This window comes from Alternaria burnsii, assembly GCF_013036055.1.
Source record: "Alternaria burnsii strain CBS107.38 chromosome Unknown 698, whole genome shotgun sequence".
Lineage (NCBI taxonomy): Eukaryota > Fungi > Ascomycota > Dothideomycetes > Pleosporales > Pleosporaceae > Alternaria > Alternaria burnsii.
The window spans coordinates 295,986-312,259 of NW_024066111.1; the positions used below are offsets into that span (position 1 = coordinate 295,986).

The 16,274-nt window shown below is 51.8% G+C and overlaps 6 protein-coding genes across 6 annotated transcripts; 3 read left to right on the plus strand and 3 right to left on the minus strand.

The window, feature by feature from the left end:
• Positions 1 to 19: 19 nt before the first annotated feature.
• On the minus strand, positions 20 to 2,661 carry GT037_004254 (ribokinase-like protein; the record flags this gene model as incomplete). The annotated part of the gene is made up of 4 exons (XM_038929301.1): positions 20 to 1,086; positions 1,521 to 1,951; positions 2,009 to 2,308; positions 2,423 to 2,661. The coding sequence occupies 4 exons, from the start codon at positions 2,659 to 2,661 to the stop codon at positions 20 to 22; spliced, it is 2,037 nt and encodes a 678-aa protein (XP_038787573.1).
• Positions 2,662 to 3,534: 873 nt separating this feature from the next.
• On the minus strand, positions 3,535 to 4,588 carry GT037_004255 (oxidoreductase nad-binding domain-containing protein 1; the record flags this gene model as incomplete). Its single annotated transcript, XM_038929302.1, has 3 exons — positions 3,535 to 4,012; positions 4,070 to 4,374; positions 4,424 to 4,588. 3 exons carry the CDS (start codon positions 4,586 to 4,588, stop codon positions 3,535 to 3,537), a joined length of 948 nt encoding a protein of 315 aa, XP_038787574.1.
• A 551-nt stretch (positions 4,589 to 5,139) lies between these two features.
• On the plus strand, positions 5,140 to 6,300 carry GT037_004256 (uncharacterized protein; the record flags this gene model as incomplete). The annotated part of the gene is made up of 4 exons (XM_038929303.1): positions 5,140 to 5,303; positions 5,354 to 5,476; positions 5,523 to 6,142; positions 6,188 to 6,300. The coding sequence occupies 4 exons, from the start codon at positions 5,140 to 5,142 to the stop codon at positions 6,298 to 6,300; spliced, it is 1,020 nt and encodes a 339-aa protein (XP_038787575.1).
• An 898-nt stretch (positions 6,301 to 7,198) lies between these two features.
• On the plus strand, positions 7,199 to 11,781 carry GT037_004257 (xylulose kinase; the record flags this gene model as incomplete). Its single annotated transcript, XM_038929304.1, has 8 exons — positions 7,199 to 7,385; positions 7,435 to 7,794; positions 7,845 to 8,484; positions 8,661 to 8,839; positions 9,111 to 9,577; positions 9,627 to 10,866; positions 11,397 to 11,480; positions 11,756 to 11,781. 8 exons carry the CDS (start codon positions 7,199 to 7,201, stop codon positions 11,779 to 11,781), a joined length of 3,183 nt encoding a protein of 1,060 aa, XP_038787576.1.
• Positions 11,782 to 12,040: 259 nt separating this feature from the next.
• Positions 12,041 to 13,354, plus strand: GT037_004258 (uncharacterized protein; the record flags this gene model as incomplete). Its single annotated transcript, XM_038929305.1, has 2 exons — positions 12,041 to 12,648; positions 12,778 to 13,354. The coding sequence occupies 2 exons, from the start codon at positions 12,041 to 12,043 to the stop codon at positions 13,352 to 13,354; spliced, it is 1,185 nt and encodes a 394-aa protein (XP_038787577.1).
• Positions 13,355 to 13,869: 515 nt separating this feature from the next.
• GT037_004259 (uncharacterized protein) lies at positions 13,870 to 15,990 on the minus strand (the record flags this gene model as incomplete). The annotated part of the gene is made up of 1 exon (XM_038929306.1): positions 13,870 to 15,990. The coding sequence occupies one exon, from the start codon at positions 15,988 to 15,990 to the stop codon at positions 13,870 to 13,872; it is 2,121 nt and encodes a 706-aa protein (XP_038787578.1).
• Positions 15,991 to 16,274: the final 284 nt, after the last annotated feature.

Genomic DNA, 16,274 nt, shown 5'->3' on the forward strand with positions numbered 1-16,274 from the left:
CCTGCTCATAATCATCCTGTTACCACATCTTCTTCCCCAGGCCACCGAACCCCTCCTGCAAAACCTTCCTCCCAGCCAGCTCATTCGCAAACTCGAGTCTCCGCTGCAACGACCACTCATCATGCTCATTAATCGCAAACAGCATACCAGCAATAAAGGTGTCCCCAGCACCAATAGTATCCACAACCTTTGCTTGCTTCTCTCGTCCAGCCTGCCACGCCTTAACATCCGCCCAAACCTCATCATCCCCCTTCTGAACCGCAGCCGCGCCTCCAGACCCCCATGTACAACATAACAGTGCACCATCTCTCGTCTCACTCCTCCTATCTCCAAGAAAACTCTTCGCATCTGTATACCCATTCTTCTCGACCCAGAGTTTCGAATAAAACACCACATCTGCGTACTGCGCGACCTCAGCCATACCCTTGCGTTCTGGCTTCTCACACTCCACGCTGATCTTAAAGTGCGGGAACTGTTCGCGTAGAAAACGAACGCACAAGAGCGTGATTTCTGGAACACGGCCTTCGAAATGGAACCACGCTTTCTCCCAGCCTTGCTCTTTGCCATCGCCACCACCACCACCACCACCACCACCACCTCCTCCAGTAAAGCTACAGACCTGTTGCATAAACTCGTCTCCTTGCATTTCAGGTAGCTGGTTGATACTGACAATCGTGCGCGACCGGTTCTCCTCACTTTGGATAATATAGCTAGATGCCGCTTCCTGATACTGTTTGCGAAACAGACTTACGTCTGATATCTTCACTTGAGGCAGTGATTCGCAGATGAATTTTGACGCAGCAGAGTTCTCTTCAGGAAGTACGGCTAACAGATGCAAGTCTGTGGATCGAGGATCCCGCGCTGTCTCGGGATCATGTTGTTGTAGTTGCAATAACACTTCTAGGCTGTTTGCTGTGTTTCCGCCTCTTCTTCGTGTTATGGATTTGGCGCGTAGCTTCTCATCTTCTATGGGGAAATGGGGAACACTGGATGTTTGACGGTTAGTGGGCGCTCTGTTCTCGGCGAGACCGCATACGGCAAGTACGTACGTTAGGATGGTATCGATGTAAACGGCACCGACACACACTATATGGTTTACGGCATTTTCAGACATTTTAGTGCGTAAGATTATGGCTGCAATTAGTTTGGAGACGGTGAAGGAAGATGATTAGTCGAAGATTAGAAGTTTGACATTGTGGAGCTCAGGTGCTAGAGGTTACGTCAAGTGTCGCGTGCCATTTCGACGCGACTGCGCGCCATCACATGGTTCGCCAAACATAACGTCAATGCATACACTCCAGAGGCATCCACGCAGTCCATGTTTCGCGAACATATATGAGAATTGTTGAATTCAGTCTTAAGATAAGGAGCGACCCTATTCTGCCTCTTCTCCTATCCAGTAATGAGCGAACATCCTAGCTCCCAGATTTGGTATCATTGAAAATCACACTCGCTCAAACGCCAATCCCAATCAAAAGATTATGAAACCATCGACAGTGCGTGCGCTTAGTACGCATTACCGCCCCAGCCCGGCGCTTTCCCCTTGCCTTCGTGCGAGGAGTAGTATTCGTCTTGCTCCATTACTGGACTGACCGTTATAGTCCCTTCATGCGTCTGCGGTGGTCCGTACCACGCATTACCTCCTGTTGGCACGTTGCTGTAATAGCCTCCATGCCCAGCCTCCTCACCGCCAAGATTGTTGAATGCTTGTGTCCGTGGTGTCATGGGTGACTTCATGCCACCAATAGTACCGGGTGTACGAGGCAGTTGTTGAAGTTCCCACATGTGCTGCCATTGTTCCTCGGCGGTCATCTCGTTGTCGTAAGGTGAGGAGGCCCACTTCTCCTTCTCCGCTTTCTTTTCCGCTTTCCTGGCTGCGTGTGCTTGTTTTTGGGCCGTGGTCGGGATGAGGGAATAGACTGAGAGAACGACGAAGACAGCGTAGATGGCACTATAGAGCATGATTAGCGCCTTTCCTTTTGGTTGATACAGGTGGCATGAGACTTACAGCATGATGATGCTGACGGCGAAACTGCTCTTTGCTTGCATGCAGTAACTCTTGATGTGCTTGTCGTCCACGATGTTACAGCTCTTTGTTATGTACCAGGGTGCTCCGTTGTTTGTGTGCTTGGGGTCGATTGTGTCGGGCGCGGTTTGGATGTGAATGCCGTAGGCCCATAGGGTCATGAGAGCGATATGAAGGAGGAGCGATAGGATCGGGAAGAAGACCTTGAGGAGCCATAAGGTCACCTTGACAAGCCAGAAGAACATGCATACTACGCCGATTACGAGATGGTACTGGGTGTTACTGCGATAGTCAGTCTACCGTTGGCTTTTGAAGTTTCCCAGAATGATAGCAAGGTTCATGGACTGTAGTTTTGGTTCTTGCGCATCCGTCATCGATCCAGAAGATGCTACTTACAAGCTACTCCACACTAAAGGTGTATCCACAGGTCGATAATTCGCATACGCATACAGGACTGTATCTGGTTTCGAGTTAAAACCCAACTCGCCTCCTACCCTCCATAAGATGTTGCGGTATAGGTTTGGCGATGCGATGCCGAAGAGCGCAAGGTTGGCCACGGTGAATGGCAGTTCAAAGACCATGAGGAAGTAGATAATTTTCGGCAGGCGCCATGATCGTGATATAAAGAAGCCCATGATGAATGTCTGTGACCGTCACACTCGATGGTAGTGTCTGGTGGCTAGCGTTGCCGTATATGTGAGGCTGCGCCTGGATGGGTCGCGATTGCGGAGATAAGGTTGAACTGCGCCGGGTGCTCTTGTTGCGCTATTGTCGGCAATCCGAAGTCGATAGCTGGAGATGCTACCAAGAGCCTCTCGTGGTCGTAAGCGGTCGTCGTTCGTGCTCGAGGTTCAGACGCACAAACGAAGCATCAGCATCCAGCGTTCCGGGGCCTTCCACGCTCTTAACAGCCATGTAAGCCCCCATCTTAGCCGACGCCAGTGAGTGAACTGAGGGGCGAAAGAGGCATTGCAGGCGCTGAGTGGCACACGCATGCTGCGCGATCACACAGCTTGTTAAGTGTGATGGCGAATCAAACTCGCAGGAAGGCGCTGCATGCGGGAGCTAGACGGCTTGTTCCTTGCGCCATCCCTGCAGTTTGTACCGGAGAATGTGGGTTAATATCGACGAATCGGGTAATTCAATATAGAACTTCGAGGTAAGAGGCCGGATGAAATGGAGGGCCTTATCGCGGGGTCGCACAACATAAGCGATCGCTTGCTGTCTCGTAAAATGCTCGCGGACGATAGATGGCTTGAGGCACAAAAAGCGATAGTGGTCATGGTTCCCGCACTGAGTTTTGGAAGGTGGAGCTAGTCTGGTGGAGCTCGCTCGACTACCACGAGCCGTCTCGAATTTACGGCCTTTGTGGGCGCGTAAATTCCAGTTAATGGTGTGAGCATCGTACATACAACAGCGCTTGCCGCAGCGACGGCACGGTTTTCGAGTGCAAAACTTAGTATTGATCGCCTTGGACTATCCAATGGTAAATTACCTTAACCTTGCCATTACCACCACTTCTCGCACAGCACTCTCTCCGGTGCCACGTTATCCTGTTCCTTGATAAACTTCACCATGTCGTCGGTCATGTCTGGAGGCCCACACACATAGAAGACGGTAGATTGCGCTTCCTTTCTGTTGCCGACGGCGCTAGAAAGGGCAATGTCGTCAATGCGATGCGTCCAGGCACACACTGGCACTTCGGTAGCCGAGTCAATTTGCGGCAGCGTCAGAGACATGAGTGGATGTATCAAGTCACCATCATTTGTGCCCATCTCAGACCCGTCCCAAGTCCCTGTGAAGAAAAGCTCCAGGCGGTCTTTGGTCACCTTGAATCTGGGTATGCGGAAGAGGTCGAGCACATCTTGCAGGAAAAGGACTTCGCTAGGGTCGGTCTCCCGCGATGGGACTTTAGTAGAGTACAAGAAGCGTACTTCGAGGTTCGGGTAGTTCTGGTTTATGTAGGTCATCATTGACATCATAGGGCTGTGGGGGTGTTAGCGGTCGAGACATGCGAATCGGTGATGGCGTAGCTGGACGCACTTGATTCCTACGCCTCCTGCGATGAAAATGGCCCGCTTGATCTTCTTCATATCCAGACAGGGAGGAGGCCAGACGAAGCTTCCACCCACACGCACAGTGACCTCCTTCCCCAGGATGTCGTCAACCGGCTGCCACAACCATGCTGCCGGCGGATTATCAGGACTCTTCTGTACGGCTAGCTCAAAGTATGGTACGAAGTCGGGATCTGACCGCGGCAGAGCTTCTGAAGGCGACGAGGTAATGGTAAACCCGCCGGCCTTTTCTACATCAGGCACAAAGACATCGAGCCATTGGCCGGGGAGGAACTGACTTATCCATCAGCGCATGTCGCGAGCGAGATGGAGATCGTCATACGTTGAAGCCGTCCTTTTCCTTGATTTCGAATTTAAAGCGCTTGATCCGGTCGTTGACAGGCGTCACTTTGGCGAGGGTCGCAGTGTGCACGTCGTTCTCTCGTGGTTCTGTCGCGGTGCGCTCTTGATGGCTAAGGATCGCTTTTGCTGAGCGAGCCTGTGGCATGCTGCTCAGCATGCTTCTCTGGGAGGAGAGTCGTCTCGGAAAGGAGTGATGGGACAAAAGTCGACGGGCAAGAATGCTCATAGCAAGAAGAAAGTATCTTACCACGAGGAAAATGTAAGTGGGGACACCGGGTAGAGGGGTCCAATGCGTTATGCAGGATGATCCACTGGGCGGGAGCTTGGACGACAGCCGTTAAGGCTAGCTGACTTCACCCTCATCATGCCATCGGCGCCTTTTCGGGCCTCCAAATATAGCCAAGTTTTATTGACCATCGAGTCTCCGAGAATGGGCTGACGATAACCATGTCGCCAGCTGAGTTGCCGTGTCTGACATGTGCAAGTGGTTGGTGGCACCAACAAAGCTATGACGCGTGCGGGAGCCGCGGCTGTCATCGGAGAGCTGAACAACTTCAGTTGTCAACTACTCTTATTTCCTTCATCGCTTGATCTCAACCAGATCTGCATTACCAAGCACACTAGATCTCCAATAGCTCCAATCTCAACTCCAAGCGTACTCTATTTTCTCTCCAATCTTCGCCTGATAGCGTCACCATGTCCGTTGAGGAAGGCACCCATACCTTGCCCGATGGCAAGCAGCTGTATACGAAAACATTCAGGGTATGGTGGAACCAGATCAATAAGATCAGCATTAACTCATTGAGTAGACGGACGGACCGGCAAAAGCCCGACTTGTATTCATCCATGGTTTCTCAGATGTATGGTTCTTGTAATTACAATTGGAATGCATCACTAACATTGTCTCTAGCACGGTGAGATCGCTCTTACCACATATATATTCGGCCTCTAACACATACCAAGTCAACACCTACGGCGGCTTCTTTCCCCATCTGGCGTCTAGAGGCATCGAAGTTTACACGTTCGACCAGAGGTGCGTGCGTGTACTGTTTCCGATATTTGATACTGACGAGGCGCAGGGGATGGGGCCGCTCTGTAACGAAACCCGCCGAGCGAGGAGACACGGGCCCGACTAGTCAGGTCCTTGACGATATCACCTCCTTCATCAAGACATTGATTCCGAGCCCGGTACCGCTCTTCATGATGGGGCATTCCATGGGCGGTGGTGAGACCCTTTGCTACGCTGCACAAGGTCCAGAGGAGGTCCGCAAGCACATTCGCGGCTTTCTCTTGGAGTCGCCGTTTGTCGACTTCGATCCCAAGTCCAAGCCCTCTCCCATTACAGTCTTTTTTGGCAGAGTGGCTGGAAAGCTCATGGCGAAGCGTCAGCTGACTAACAAGCTGGATCCTAAACTTATCTCACGAGACCCGGCGGTTTGCAAGCAATTCGACGAGGATGAGCTCTGCCATGACACGGGCACGCTCGAGGGGCTTGCAGGACTGCTCGATCGAACCAATGCTTTGTCCAGCGGCAAGGTCGTGATATCTGACAATGCTGGAGAAGGTGGCGTGACGAGAATCTGGATCGCGCATGGAGAACAAGACGGCATCACCAGCTACCCTGCCTCTAAACGTCTGTTCAATGCCCTACAGGTCAAGGACAAGGAGTTCAAGTCGTACGCGGGATGCTACCATCGCTGTGAGTATTTGATCCAATCGAGCGTGTTCAAACTAACCTAGTCAGTACATGACGAGCCTAGTCCTGATAAAGACGTCTTCCGAGACGACGTTGTCAACTGGATACTTGCTCGCGCGACAGACCCTGCGGGCGAAGATAGTGCAAAGCCAAGGCTATAAATATTTGAAGAAGCTTTCTCAAACAGGCAACAAGCAAGCTGGGCGACGTAACCACGATACGAATGGCCATGACGTTTCTTGGCTCTACTCGTATTGACACGCGCGTCCGCCCAAAGTATGAAACGCGGAGGATCTTCAGGTCCATTTCCCTGTGAAGATGACGACGCTTCGAGAAAAGCCACACAAGAGCAGTGACAGAATAGTAGTAGACGTCAAATTCAGACTTGTTCAAGATTTTAGCTGTGAGATTGAATTGTGACTTCGCACCACCATCGTCGTCGTTGATGGCAGAAAACACAAACGCCCGCAAATCAACATAGTCTAGCGAATACAACTTTTCCAGTTTACTGTGTAGAATGTGGAGAGTGGTGATGTGAGCTGAAGCGAGGCGGGACGGATGTGGCGGTAGAGAGCTTGCCCCCACAATTGCCGTGTGTTGACGCAAAAGGCGCCATGATACGCCAGGAACGAGGGCCGATAGCAACCGCGGAAGAGGGTCAAAATTGTCAGTCTTGGAGAGGCTCGCAGCAAGTCGCATCTGGGATTCCCGCATAACTAAAAGGCGCAACCGCTGCCACCACGTCCCATGTTACTGCGCACCGCCTGCAGAAATGGAGATGGCATGCGTGTCCAGTTTAGCCAGCGTGGACGCGTCTTACCTTCACCCCGAACCCTGCAGGGTGCTCAATCCAACTACTACTCTACGCAACCTTCAGTGCGACCGCACGGCCTATCACGATACGCTTACAAGCCTCCCACTTGCTGGCCCAGATTACGCGTTCTCTGCACCCAGACGACGACTAAAGGCGCCCAATACCTCAAGTCTCCCTCGCATACGGCGCCCCTACTCAACTGGTCTTCCACCGTCCACCGCAAACCACACTTTTCCCCTTCCACCATGACAGGCGCCACGCAGAAAAGGGAGCATGCTGGCCATTCCCACCATCACCATCACCACGACAACACGTTCCTGCTGTCCAAGAACAAGAATGACGCCGGCGTGCGCATCACCAAGATTGGCCTCTACGTCAACTTGGGCATGGCTGTCAGCAAGGGCTTTGGAGGCTACGTCTTCAACAGCCAGGGTAAGATGCATGTACGCGTTGTGTATGAACGCCAGCTAACTCCCGCCAGCGCTCATCGCCGATGCCATCCACAGTCTCACCGACCTCGTGAGCGACATCATGACGCTCGCAACCGTCGGCTGGTCCCTCAAGCCGCCCACCGACCGCTTCCCCAGCGGATACGGAAAGGTTGAGAGTCTGGGCTCGCTCGGTGTCAGCGGCATCCTGCTTGCAGGAGGCTTCTTCATGGGCTGGACCGCTCTACTTGCCCTCTGCAAGCAATTCTTCCCCGAAGCCGCCGAGATAGCTGAGCACTGGGGGCTTATACCGCATCACCACCATCACGGCATCGAAGACATGGGCCCCAACATCAATGCTATCTGGCTCGCTGCTGGCTCAATCGTCATCAAGGAGTGGCTGTACCGAGCGAGTGAGTACACCCCAATCGATTCAAGAAACGCGCGCTGACAACCATTCTAGCTCTCAAGATCGCCAAAGAACGCAAGTCTACCGTCCTCGCTTCAAACGCCTACCACCACCGCGTAGACTCCCTCACCGCTTTTGTCGCCCTCCTCCTAATCGCCGGTTCCAATGTTCTCAACAACGCAAAATGGCTGGACCCTGTTGGTGGATTGGTTATCTCGCTCATGGTCGTCCAAGCTGGCTGGGGAAACACCAAGCAGGCGCTCTTAGAACTAGCAGACGTCGGCGTAGACCAGGAGATGAAGGATAATGTTCGGAAGGCCGCGATGAGCGCTGTCGAGGGCATCACTACCACATCGGAGCCGGTGAACGTGCGGGCAATTCAGGGTGTAAAGGCTGGGCAGAACTATCTTATGGATGTTGAGATTGGCGTATCAGGTGCGTGGACCGTTGAGCAGACACGCCACGTCGAGAACCTCATCCGGGAGCGCATCGGTGCCAATGTACGCGGAGTGAAGAAGGTGCGCGTGCGCTTTGTAGCCAACTCGGCGGAGGCACCAGACTTTCTCGACGAGTTCATCCCTGGCGACCCTACTGCGACACCGAACCCAGCATCGGAAGGACAACATGATCACGACCACGACCACAATCACGATCATAAACACGAGACCACCGATACCGACGCAAGGCGAAGGAAGTGATTCGTGTATATCTATAGACAAGCATGGCTGGGCGTTCGGAGTTGGGCAGAAGGACTACCCGGCGGCATATACAAGATATTCGACAGTTGAATATCTATTGAATCTATCACCTCAATTCGACTTCAGCCCACGCTCTAGACTCGTACTTCCCCACGCTAACAAAAACTCCTAGTTGCCATCGGCGTTTGGCCGACATGTTACTCCAGAAAATCATAGCTGTACTCACGATGTCTCGGCACGAATTTATCCGTTGTCCAATCATTTCGCGCAAAAGAACTGGCGCTGCTGCAGGCACCGCCGGCAAAATTGCCTGTGATGTAGCTTGTCCGTCAATGTGGGTCTTGCGTCAGTGTGCCCGTATCTTGGGTGTGGGTGTAAGGAGGGTCCTCAACACCACGAGACGTGATCTGCTTATTTTAGCCATGTCTTGTCAAGCCAAAACACTCAAATTCCCAACACTGCAGTCCGACACAGAATTGACATACCGCGACCATGGCTGATCAATTCTTGGGCTTCGACTTGAGCACTCAGCAACTCAAAGGTGAGGAGACCCCACTGGAGCTACCCCACTATCTGGGCTTCCGACTTGCAGGGCTGAACTGACGCGACCGCGGTTTTCTAGGTATCATCGTTGGTTCCGACCTTAAACTTATCCACGAGGCCAAAGTCGACTTTGACGCCGATCTCTCCAAATATGGGATTGAGAAGGGCGTCCTCACAAACCCCGATGAAGGCGAGGTCTTCGCGCCCGTCGCCCTGTGGCTCGAGGCCATCGACCTTGTTCTGCAGCGATTGAAGGAACAAGGTGCGGATTTCTCCAAGGTACAGGGTATCTCGGGTGCGGGCATGCAGCACGGCACTGTGTTCTGGAGCAAAGATGCAGAGACGCTACTTGGCAGTCTAGATGCCGGCAAGACACTGCTCGAGCAGCTGGAAAGTGGTGCCAAGGGTGAGAGGAAGGGTGCTTTCAGTCACCCTTTCAGCCCGAACTGGCAAGACGCAAGTACACAGAAGCAATGCGATGCTTTCGATGCGACACTACAAGAGCCCAGGAATCTGGCCCTGGCTACTGGAAGCAGTGCTCACCACGTAAGCTTCATGTCGTTTCCCGGCCTCTATCGAAACTAACACCATATAGCGCTTCAGTGGCCCCCAGATCCTTCGATTCCACGACAAATATCCCGAAGCCTACAAAGCGACCGCCCGTATCTCTCTCGTATCCTCCTTCCTCGCTTCGATCTTCCTCGGCAAGGTAGCCCCCATCGATATCTCAGACGTGACTGGAGCAAACCTGTGGGACATCAAGAACGGTCGCTGGCATGAGGATCTTCTGGCACTTGCAGCTGGAGGAAGCGAAGGCGTCGAAGATCTCAGGAAGAAGCTGGGCAATGTGCCCGAAGACGGTGGTTCAAGCTTCGGTACCGTCTCGCCATACTTCAGCAAGCGCTACGGTTTCCCGTCGTCCGCTCAGGTCATCGCCTTTACTGGCGACAACCCATCGACTATTCTCGCCCTCCCTCTCCGCGCATCAGATGCCATCGTCTCGCTCGGAACCTCAACAACATTCCTCATGTCCACACCCCAGTACAGGCCCGACCCAGCCTACCACTTCATGAACCACCCCACCACAGCGGGCCTCTACATGTTCATGCTCTGCTACAAGAACGGCGGTCTAGCTCGCGAGCACATCCGCGACGCCATCAACAAAGCCTCTGGCACATCGTCGGACAAATCCTGGGACAAGTTCAACGAAACAGCCCTCACGACTCCCGCGCTCGGCCAAGCTCAACCCTCCGACCCCATGCGTCTAGGCCTCTTCTTCCCTCGCCCAGAAATTGTACCAAACGTCAAAGCAGGAACATGGCGCTTTCTCTCCAAAGACAACCAGCTCTCGCCCATTGCACCGGAAGCCGCCCAGGCCAAGACAGAAGACAAGTCCTGGCCCGTTCCCCAAGCCGACGCCCGCGCGATCCTCGAATCGCAGTTCCTGTCACTCAGACTGCGATCGCAATCCCTTGTTTCGCCTCAGGGCTCTTTGCCCGCTCAGCCCCGCAGAATCTACATGGTTGGTGGCGGTGCTGTGAACCCCGCCATTGCCGAGCTTGCGGGTCAAGTACTCGGTGGCTCCGATGGCGTGTACAAGCTGGAAATTGGAGGTAATGCTTGCGCTCTTGGTGCGGCGTATAAAGCGGCTTGGGGTGTGCAGCGCTCGTCTCCTCAGGAGAAGTTTGAAGATTTCCTCGAGGCGAGGTGGAATGAAGAAGGGTTTGTCAAGAAGATTTGTGAGGGGTATAGGAAGGGTGTTTTTGAACAGTATGGGGATGCGCTCAAGGCTTTTGATGAGGTGGAGAAGGTGGCGCTTAGGGAGAAGGGCGAGGGTGAGAAGACGGATGTTAAGAAAGAGGCTATGGGGTTGCAGGGTCTGGATAACCAGAGATAGGGTGGATTTTGCTCAGACCAATTTGATCTATTGCTCACGCTATTCACGTTTTGTGTTTCTGTAAAGCTGGAGCAAGGCTATGCAACAGCTAGGCTGTGCCTGAGGCAGGCGCGCGTGATATGACCCCACTTAAGGCATGCACAGCCTTACGGCATAAACCTGCAGGTTTATACAGCTCTAGGTGGCAGGCCTGGAAGCTAGCCTTCTCATATCCATCTTCTTTCAAACATTCTACTATACATTGTTTTGTCAACTAACGGCTGTTCACCCCGACACCTGCTGCAGTCATGAGTACGACCGGGGATAAAGATCATTCACTCAAGCGGCTTTCCGAAGATTATCCAAATTGCACCGCACGCCACGAAACTGCAGCGCATTCATCAGGTCCTGCTGGAACGTTGTGCGCCAATTGTTCAGACATTGATCTTTTTGCGATCTTGGAGGGCGATCACGAAGGCATACCACTAGAAGAGGGATATGAAGTATGGATCACACGGAACTCTGATCCTACTGTCATCTGGATCTGGGATGAGCAGCCTGGTTGCGAGTTCTGTGAGTTTATCTCAGCAGCAGAAATCCATTTGTTGCCCAAAGATGCTTCAAAACGTCCGCGATATCTCCAACTCGACTTTGGGAAAAGCCAGTACAGAGATTGGGAGAGATTTGAACCTTCGACGAAGCTATCTTCACATGTCAACATCGTTTTTGATACTCCAGATGGACGGCGCGAAGATGTCAAATACAGATTCAGCCACCCTAACAATATCGTTCCTTTCAGTGTGTCTACGGATGCTGAGATGCCAGATTTCCAACCGTCCCCGTTGCAGGTAAACGAGATTTCGGCCTGGCTTGATCCCAAAAACACAAAACGATACCTACAAAACTGCTTGCGCCATCATGCATCTTGTCACCAACACAAAAAATTATCAAGTAACCGACTAAGCCGACTACGACTGATCGACTGTGCCACACGGTCGATCATCACGCCTTCTGGCGACAGTCCTTACGTCGCATTGAGTTATCGGTGGGGTGAAAGTCACAGTAAAACTAAAGAAAAACAAGCGGACATACTACCAGTGAATGTACCTGCCACGATAGAGGATGCTATTCAAATGACTCGAAATCTTGGCTTTCGATATTTATGGGTCGATAAATATTGCGTCTCTCAAACAGATCAATCTGATTTCAAGCACCAGATTCGCCAGATGCATCTCATATACCGGTCTGCTCAAATCACAATGATAGCAGGTGGAAGTATGGACGCTAGCTCTGGATTGGCGGGCATTTCAACACCACGTGCGAATATGCAAACAAAGGGTCGATATGGGAGCCTTAGCCTAATTACATTCACCCTTCACCCATGGGGTCCTGTAAAACTCAATAGAGGATGGGTGGATCGGGGATGGACGCTTCAGGAAAGCTATTTCTCTCAGCGAAGACTCATCTTCACCGACAAACAAGTTCTATTCGATTGCGATAGGGGTATCATTAGCGAGGATCTACAGCACTCCCAAATCGATTATCTATTTCCGTTAGGGAGAGGGAAACCTCATGTCGTTGAGCATGATGTTCACGCTCTGATAGTGGATTACACTATGAGAGTACTCACTTACGATGATGACATCCTCAATGCCTTCGATGGCATTCTAGCGGATCTCGAGCAAAAAGAGCCGCCCGTTAGATCACACTGGGGCATATGCTCAACACTGGACGCATCTGGGTATCTTAACGGACTGCTCATTGGGTTATGTTGGATCCATCCGGTCCAGAATGAAAAGATCTATCGTCGGCTTGGCTTTCCTAGCTGGTCGTGGGCTGGATGGTCGTACGATCCTTGTGTAATGTACAGGCTAAAGAGTGATGAAGATACAAAGCTTGTTGTTGCCCAAGGTCTAACCATTCAAGTTGAGAAACAAAGTGGGCTTATCGAAGCTTGGGAGACGTTTGAGGAAGCTAGTCTAGCATCCACTCAGCGACACCATCACTCTCAGCGGATACATATTTCGGCACCCTCTTTGGAAGTGAGGCTTGTAAAGAGCTCCACTTCCGTGCCCTATCGTGGTCGCGAGATACATGGCCATGATGGAAAGGTAGTGCGAAGTGAGGAAGACGGTTGTTGGTCGGAGTCGGCCTACCCTGATACGTCGTTCGAAAGTCTTGAGTTGTCACCTGACACCTATGCATCCAGAGAGACTAGAATGTGTCATGCTATATACCTATTCTCAGCCGGCACGATGACAGATACGGATTCTAGTACTGTTGTGCATAAGCTATTCGCAATGCTCCTCGTATCCAAAGTGGGGACCAACTGGGAGCGGGTTGGTCTATGGATACAACCATTCAAGTCTGAAGAGGAGGCCCAAGTCTTTAGGCAATGGCTTCAAAGCTCGCCGACCTACAAGACGAGAGACTTTTGGATTGCATAAGCTGTGCATTGGCTATTCCAGTGGGACCCATTAGGAAGTTAAACATTACCGGCGGGATACCTCTTCACAAAGAGGTAATGACGGGACAAGATAGTCTGGGGTGAGATTTTTGTTGTGCTGTTAGCTCGCTAGCCTGTTCTTTTTGGTATATACAAGATCATCTTCCTTCGTTGTGCAATTCGGGTTATGAGAGGAGAGAGTCTTCTTAGTTAGACTTTTCATATCTGGAGGTAGCAAATGGCAGTTTCAGCTCTCATATTCTCATGAACGTTACCGGTATTCACTACAGTCATTAGCCATAATGGTATGTTTCAGCCCTGATAGCCTCGTTCCGTGACTACAAACATAGACAGTCCCAACCATACCTAAAGTAGCAGCCTTCCCAGACACGAGAACCCATGCATAACACACTTCATCTCTAACACACATTGCTCAATCTCCATGTAGCAAAGACGCCAGAGATACACAATCACTCCACCTCTAACCCACACTACCGCAAACAACCTGAGCCTACATCAAGATCGATACCTATACATCCCAAACGCCTGAACCCTTTCACCCCCCAAAAGCCAACTGTCCGCCTCAGGCAACACCGTCCCCCTCCCTCCCTCTATCTGCTGCTGCTGCTGCTGCTGACCACCCACGCCCCCCACATACACATTCAACCCTGCGCCAGCCCCTCCCTCTCCCTTATTGCCATGCCCAACACCATGTATATTCCCAGCCGTCGTCAACGATGACGACGAAGCAGAAGAAGCAGCAGGTGTGAAAGCGTAGAGCGAAGAGGGATTCGCATCGGCCCACCGAAGAATATTTCGACTCAGTGTTATGGGACTCTCGTCGCCTGCGGTGGCCATGTCCTGTGTAAGATCGGGATCTGCTTCGTCAAAGGGGAGTGTGGGGAGGGGGTCGGCGAGGTAGGATGATGAATTGAAGGGCTTCAAAGCTGAGTTTGGATTACTGGTGTTGCCGTTGGACGTAGCGAAATGGGATGACGTGTTTGTGTTTGATACGTTGTGGAAAGGATGCATGTCTTTGGCTGCAGTAGTCATATCTTGCTGCGGATGACTTGTTTTGGCGTACTGTGGAGTGTTGTGATCCAAAATAGCCTGCTCCGACTGCGACGGACCATCTTGTCGCTCTTGCTCTGGGACATGTGTCTGTTTTGATAACGTACGTTCCTTCTCTTTTGCTTTGAGTTTGTATCCTGCTTTGGCGTACTTGTCCGGATAACGGATTCTGAAACGATCGCGCAAGTCTGTGGGGTGCCGAGAACCAAAATCCAGATCCTCGTCGTCACGCATCAGATGCCAAACAGATCCGTACTTTTCAAAGCCCTTGAGTAGATTGACATCGTCGCGTGCGCTAAAGGCTCGGCGTGGTCGACGTGTGGCTTTTGAGAATGGTTCGTGGATTCCAAGCTCGGCTAGGTCTAGATGCGTCGTGGCCTTGTTACGAGTTGCCACGCGTTGTTGAGTTTCTGATGGACTGGGAGGATTTGAAACTAGGTTGTTGTCATTGTTGTGTTCTCCGACAGGAAGAGAGTGCTGGTGGGTATATATGGCTTGGTTTGGTAGATCAAAGGCTGTGTTTTCCAAGTCCACTTTCTCTTTTCCTTTCGTCTTGGGCTGCCGTGGCTTTAAACCTTCACCCGGGCAGCATACTCGAAAACGGTCTTTGAGATCAACGGCCGTGCGATTGTTAAACCCAAAGTCTGGATCCTGCAATATCTTCTTCCAATTCCCTATACCATACCTGCTGACGCCTACAAGCAAGTCTTTGGTCTCTTGTTCAGACCATTTGTTGCGTTTCTTCCCACGCTTGGTCTGGGTCGGTGTTTGGGTGCTTATAGAGTCGTTGGTTGCTACATTGGTCTCATGGGCCACGTCTGGTGCGTTAGGCTGGGCGACCACTTGAGAAACTAATGGGTGATCAGAGTTTTGGGTAGTTCTGCTATAGTCCAACGCACTGCTTTCGAGAAAAGCATGTTCGTCCACGTCCTTGTTCCTAGATTCTTCAAAACGCGCATCATAGCCCCTCTCACCTACAAATGCATTCTTTTCCCCAGTAATTGGTGGGAAGAGCCTGCCCTCAGGCGGGAGCGGAGGAGGCTGATGCAAGCCCTGTAGCAATGGCGGAATTCTGGGTCGTTTTGCCGTCCTTTTAGGAGGTTGCGGTAACCTCGGTAGTTTGATGACAGATGGACTGCTTCCTGCATTTTCAGGCTGAAGAAACTGGGGTTCATGATCCCACTTTTGCCTCGCATGATCCGGACTATCCAAAAGCAAGTCAACTAGTCTTCCACTAAAGGGCGTCGTTGATGAGGCAAATGTCGATGGTACGGGCTGTGCAGCCCCAAGCACATTCGCCTCGTTATTCAATACCTGTGCGATCGGTGCACTAGGCATCGACCGTGTGGGATGTGACCTCTCTTGGCCGTCTCTTCGGACATCGTTGAATTGAGCGTTTTCTGGAGAGGTGTTCGCCAGCATGAGCGATTTGGGGCGTACGAAGCTATGATCAGGATGGTGCGATGGTCTTTGCGAGCCAGAGGAGCTCATGTTGGGTGCCTCTGTAATGAACGGCATGCTACTCTGGCTCGACATATCCCGTAGCGCATGCAGTCGTGGCTCCATGATTGGAGGCCCTCTCGTGGGCTATGTCGAAAGAGGTACAAGTCCGTGGCGTTCGCGTGGCTTCCGATCTGCCAAGCAGAAGCTAACGCGCATCCACTCAGCTGCCGTAACATGTTGCGTCGCAATCAAAGACACCAGTGCGGAGGTCTTGGAGCTTTGTTGGAGTCATTCCGAAAGCTTTTTTCTGATCATTGGGTTCTTTATCTTCTGTCTACGCTGATGCGATCAGCGTGGCAAAGTATTCGCTGTACATGACATGACTGGTTTCAGGGTTGCAATGATTT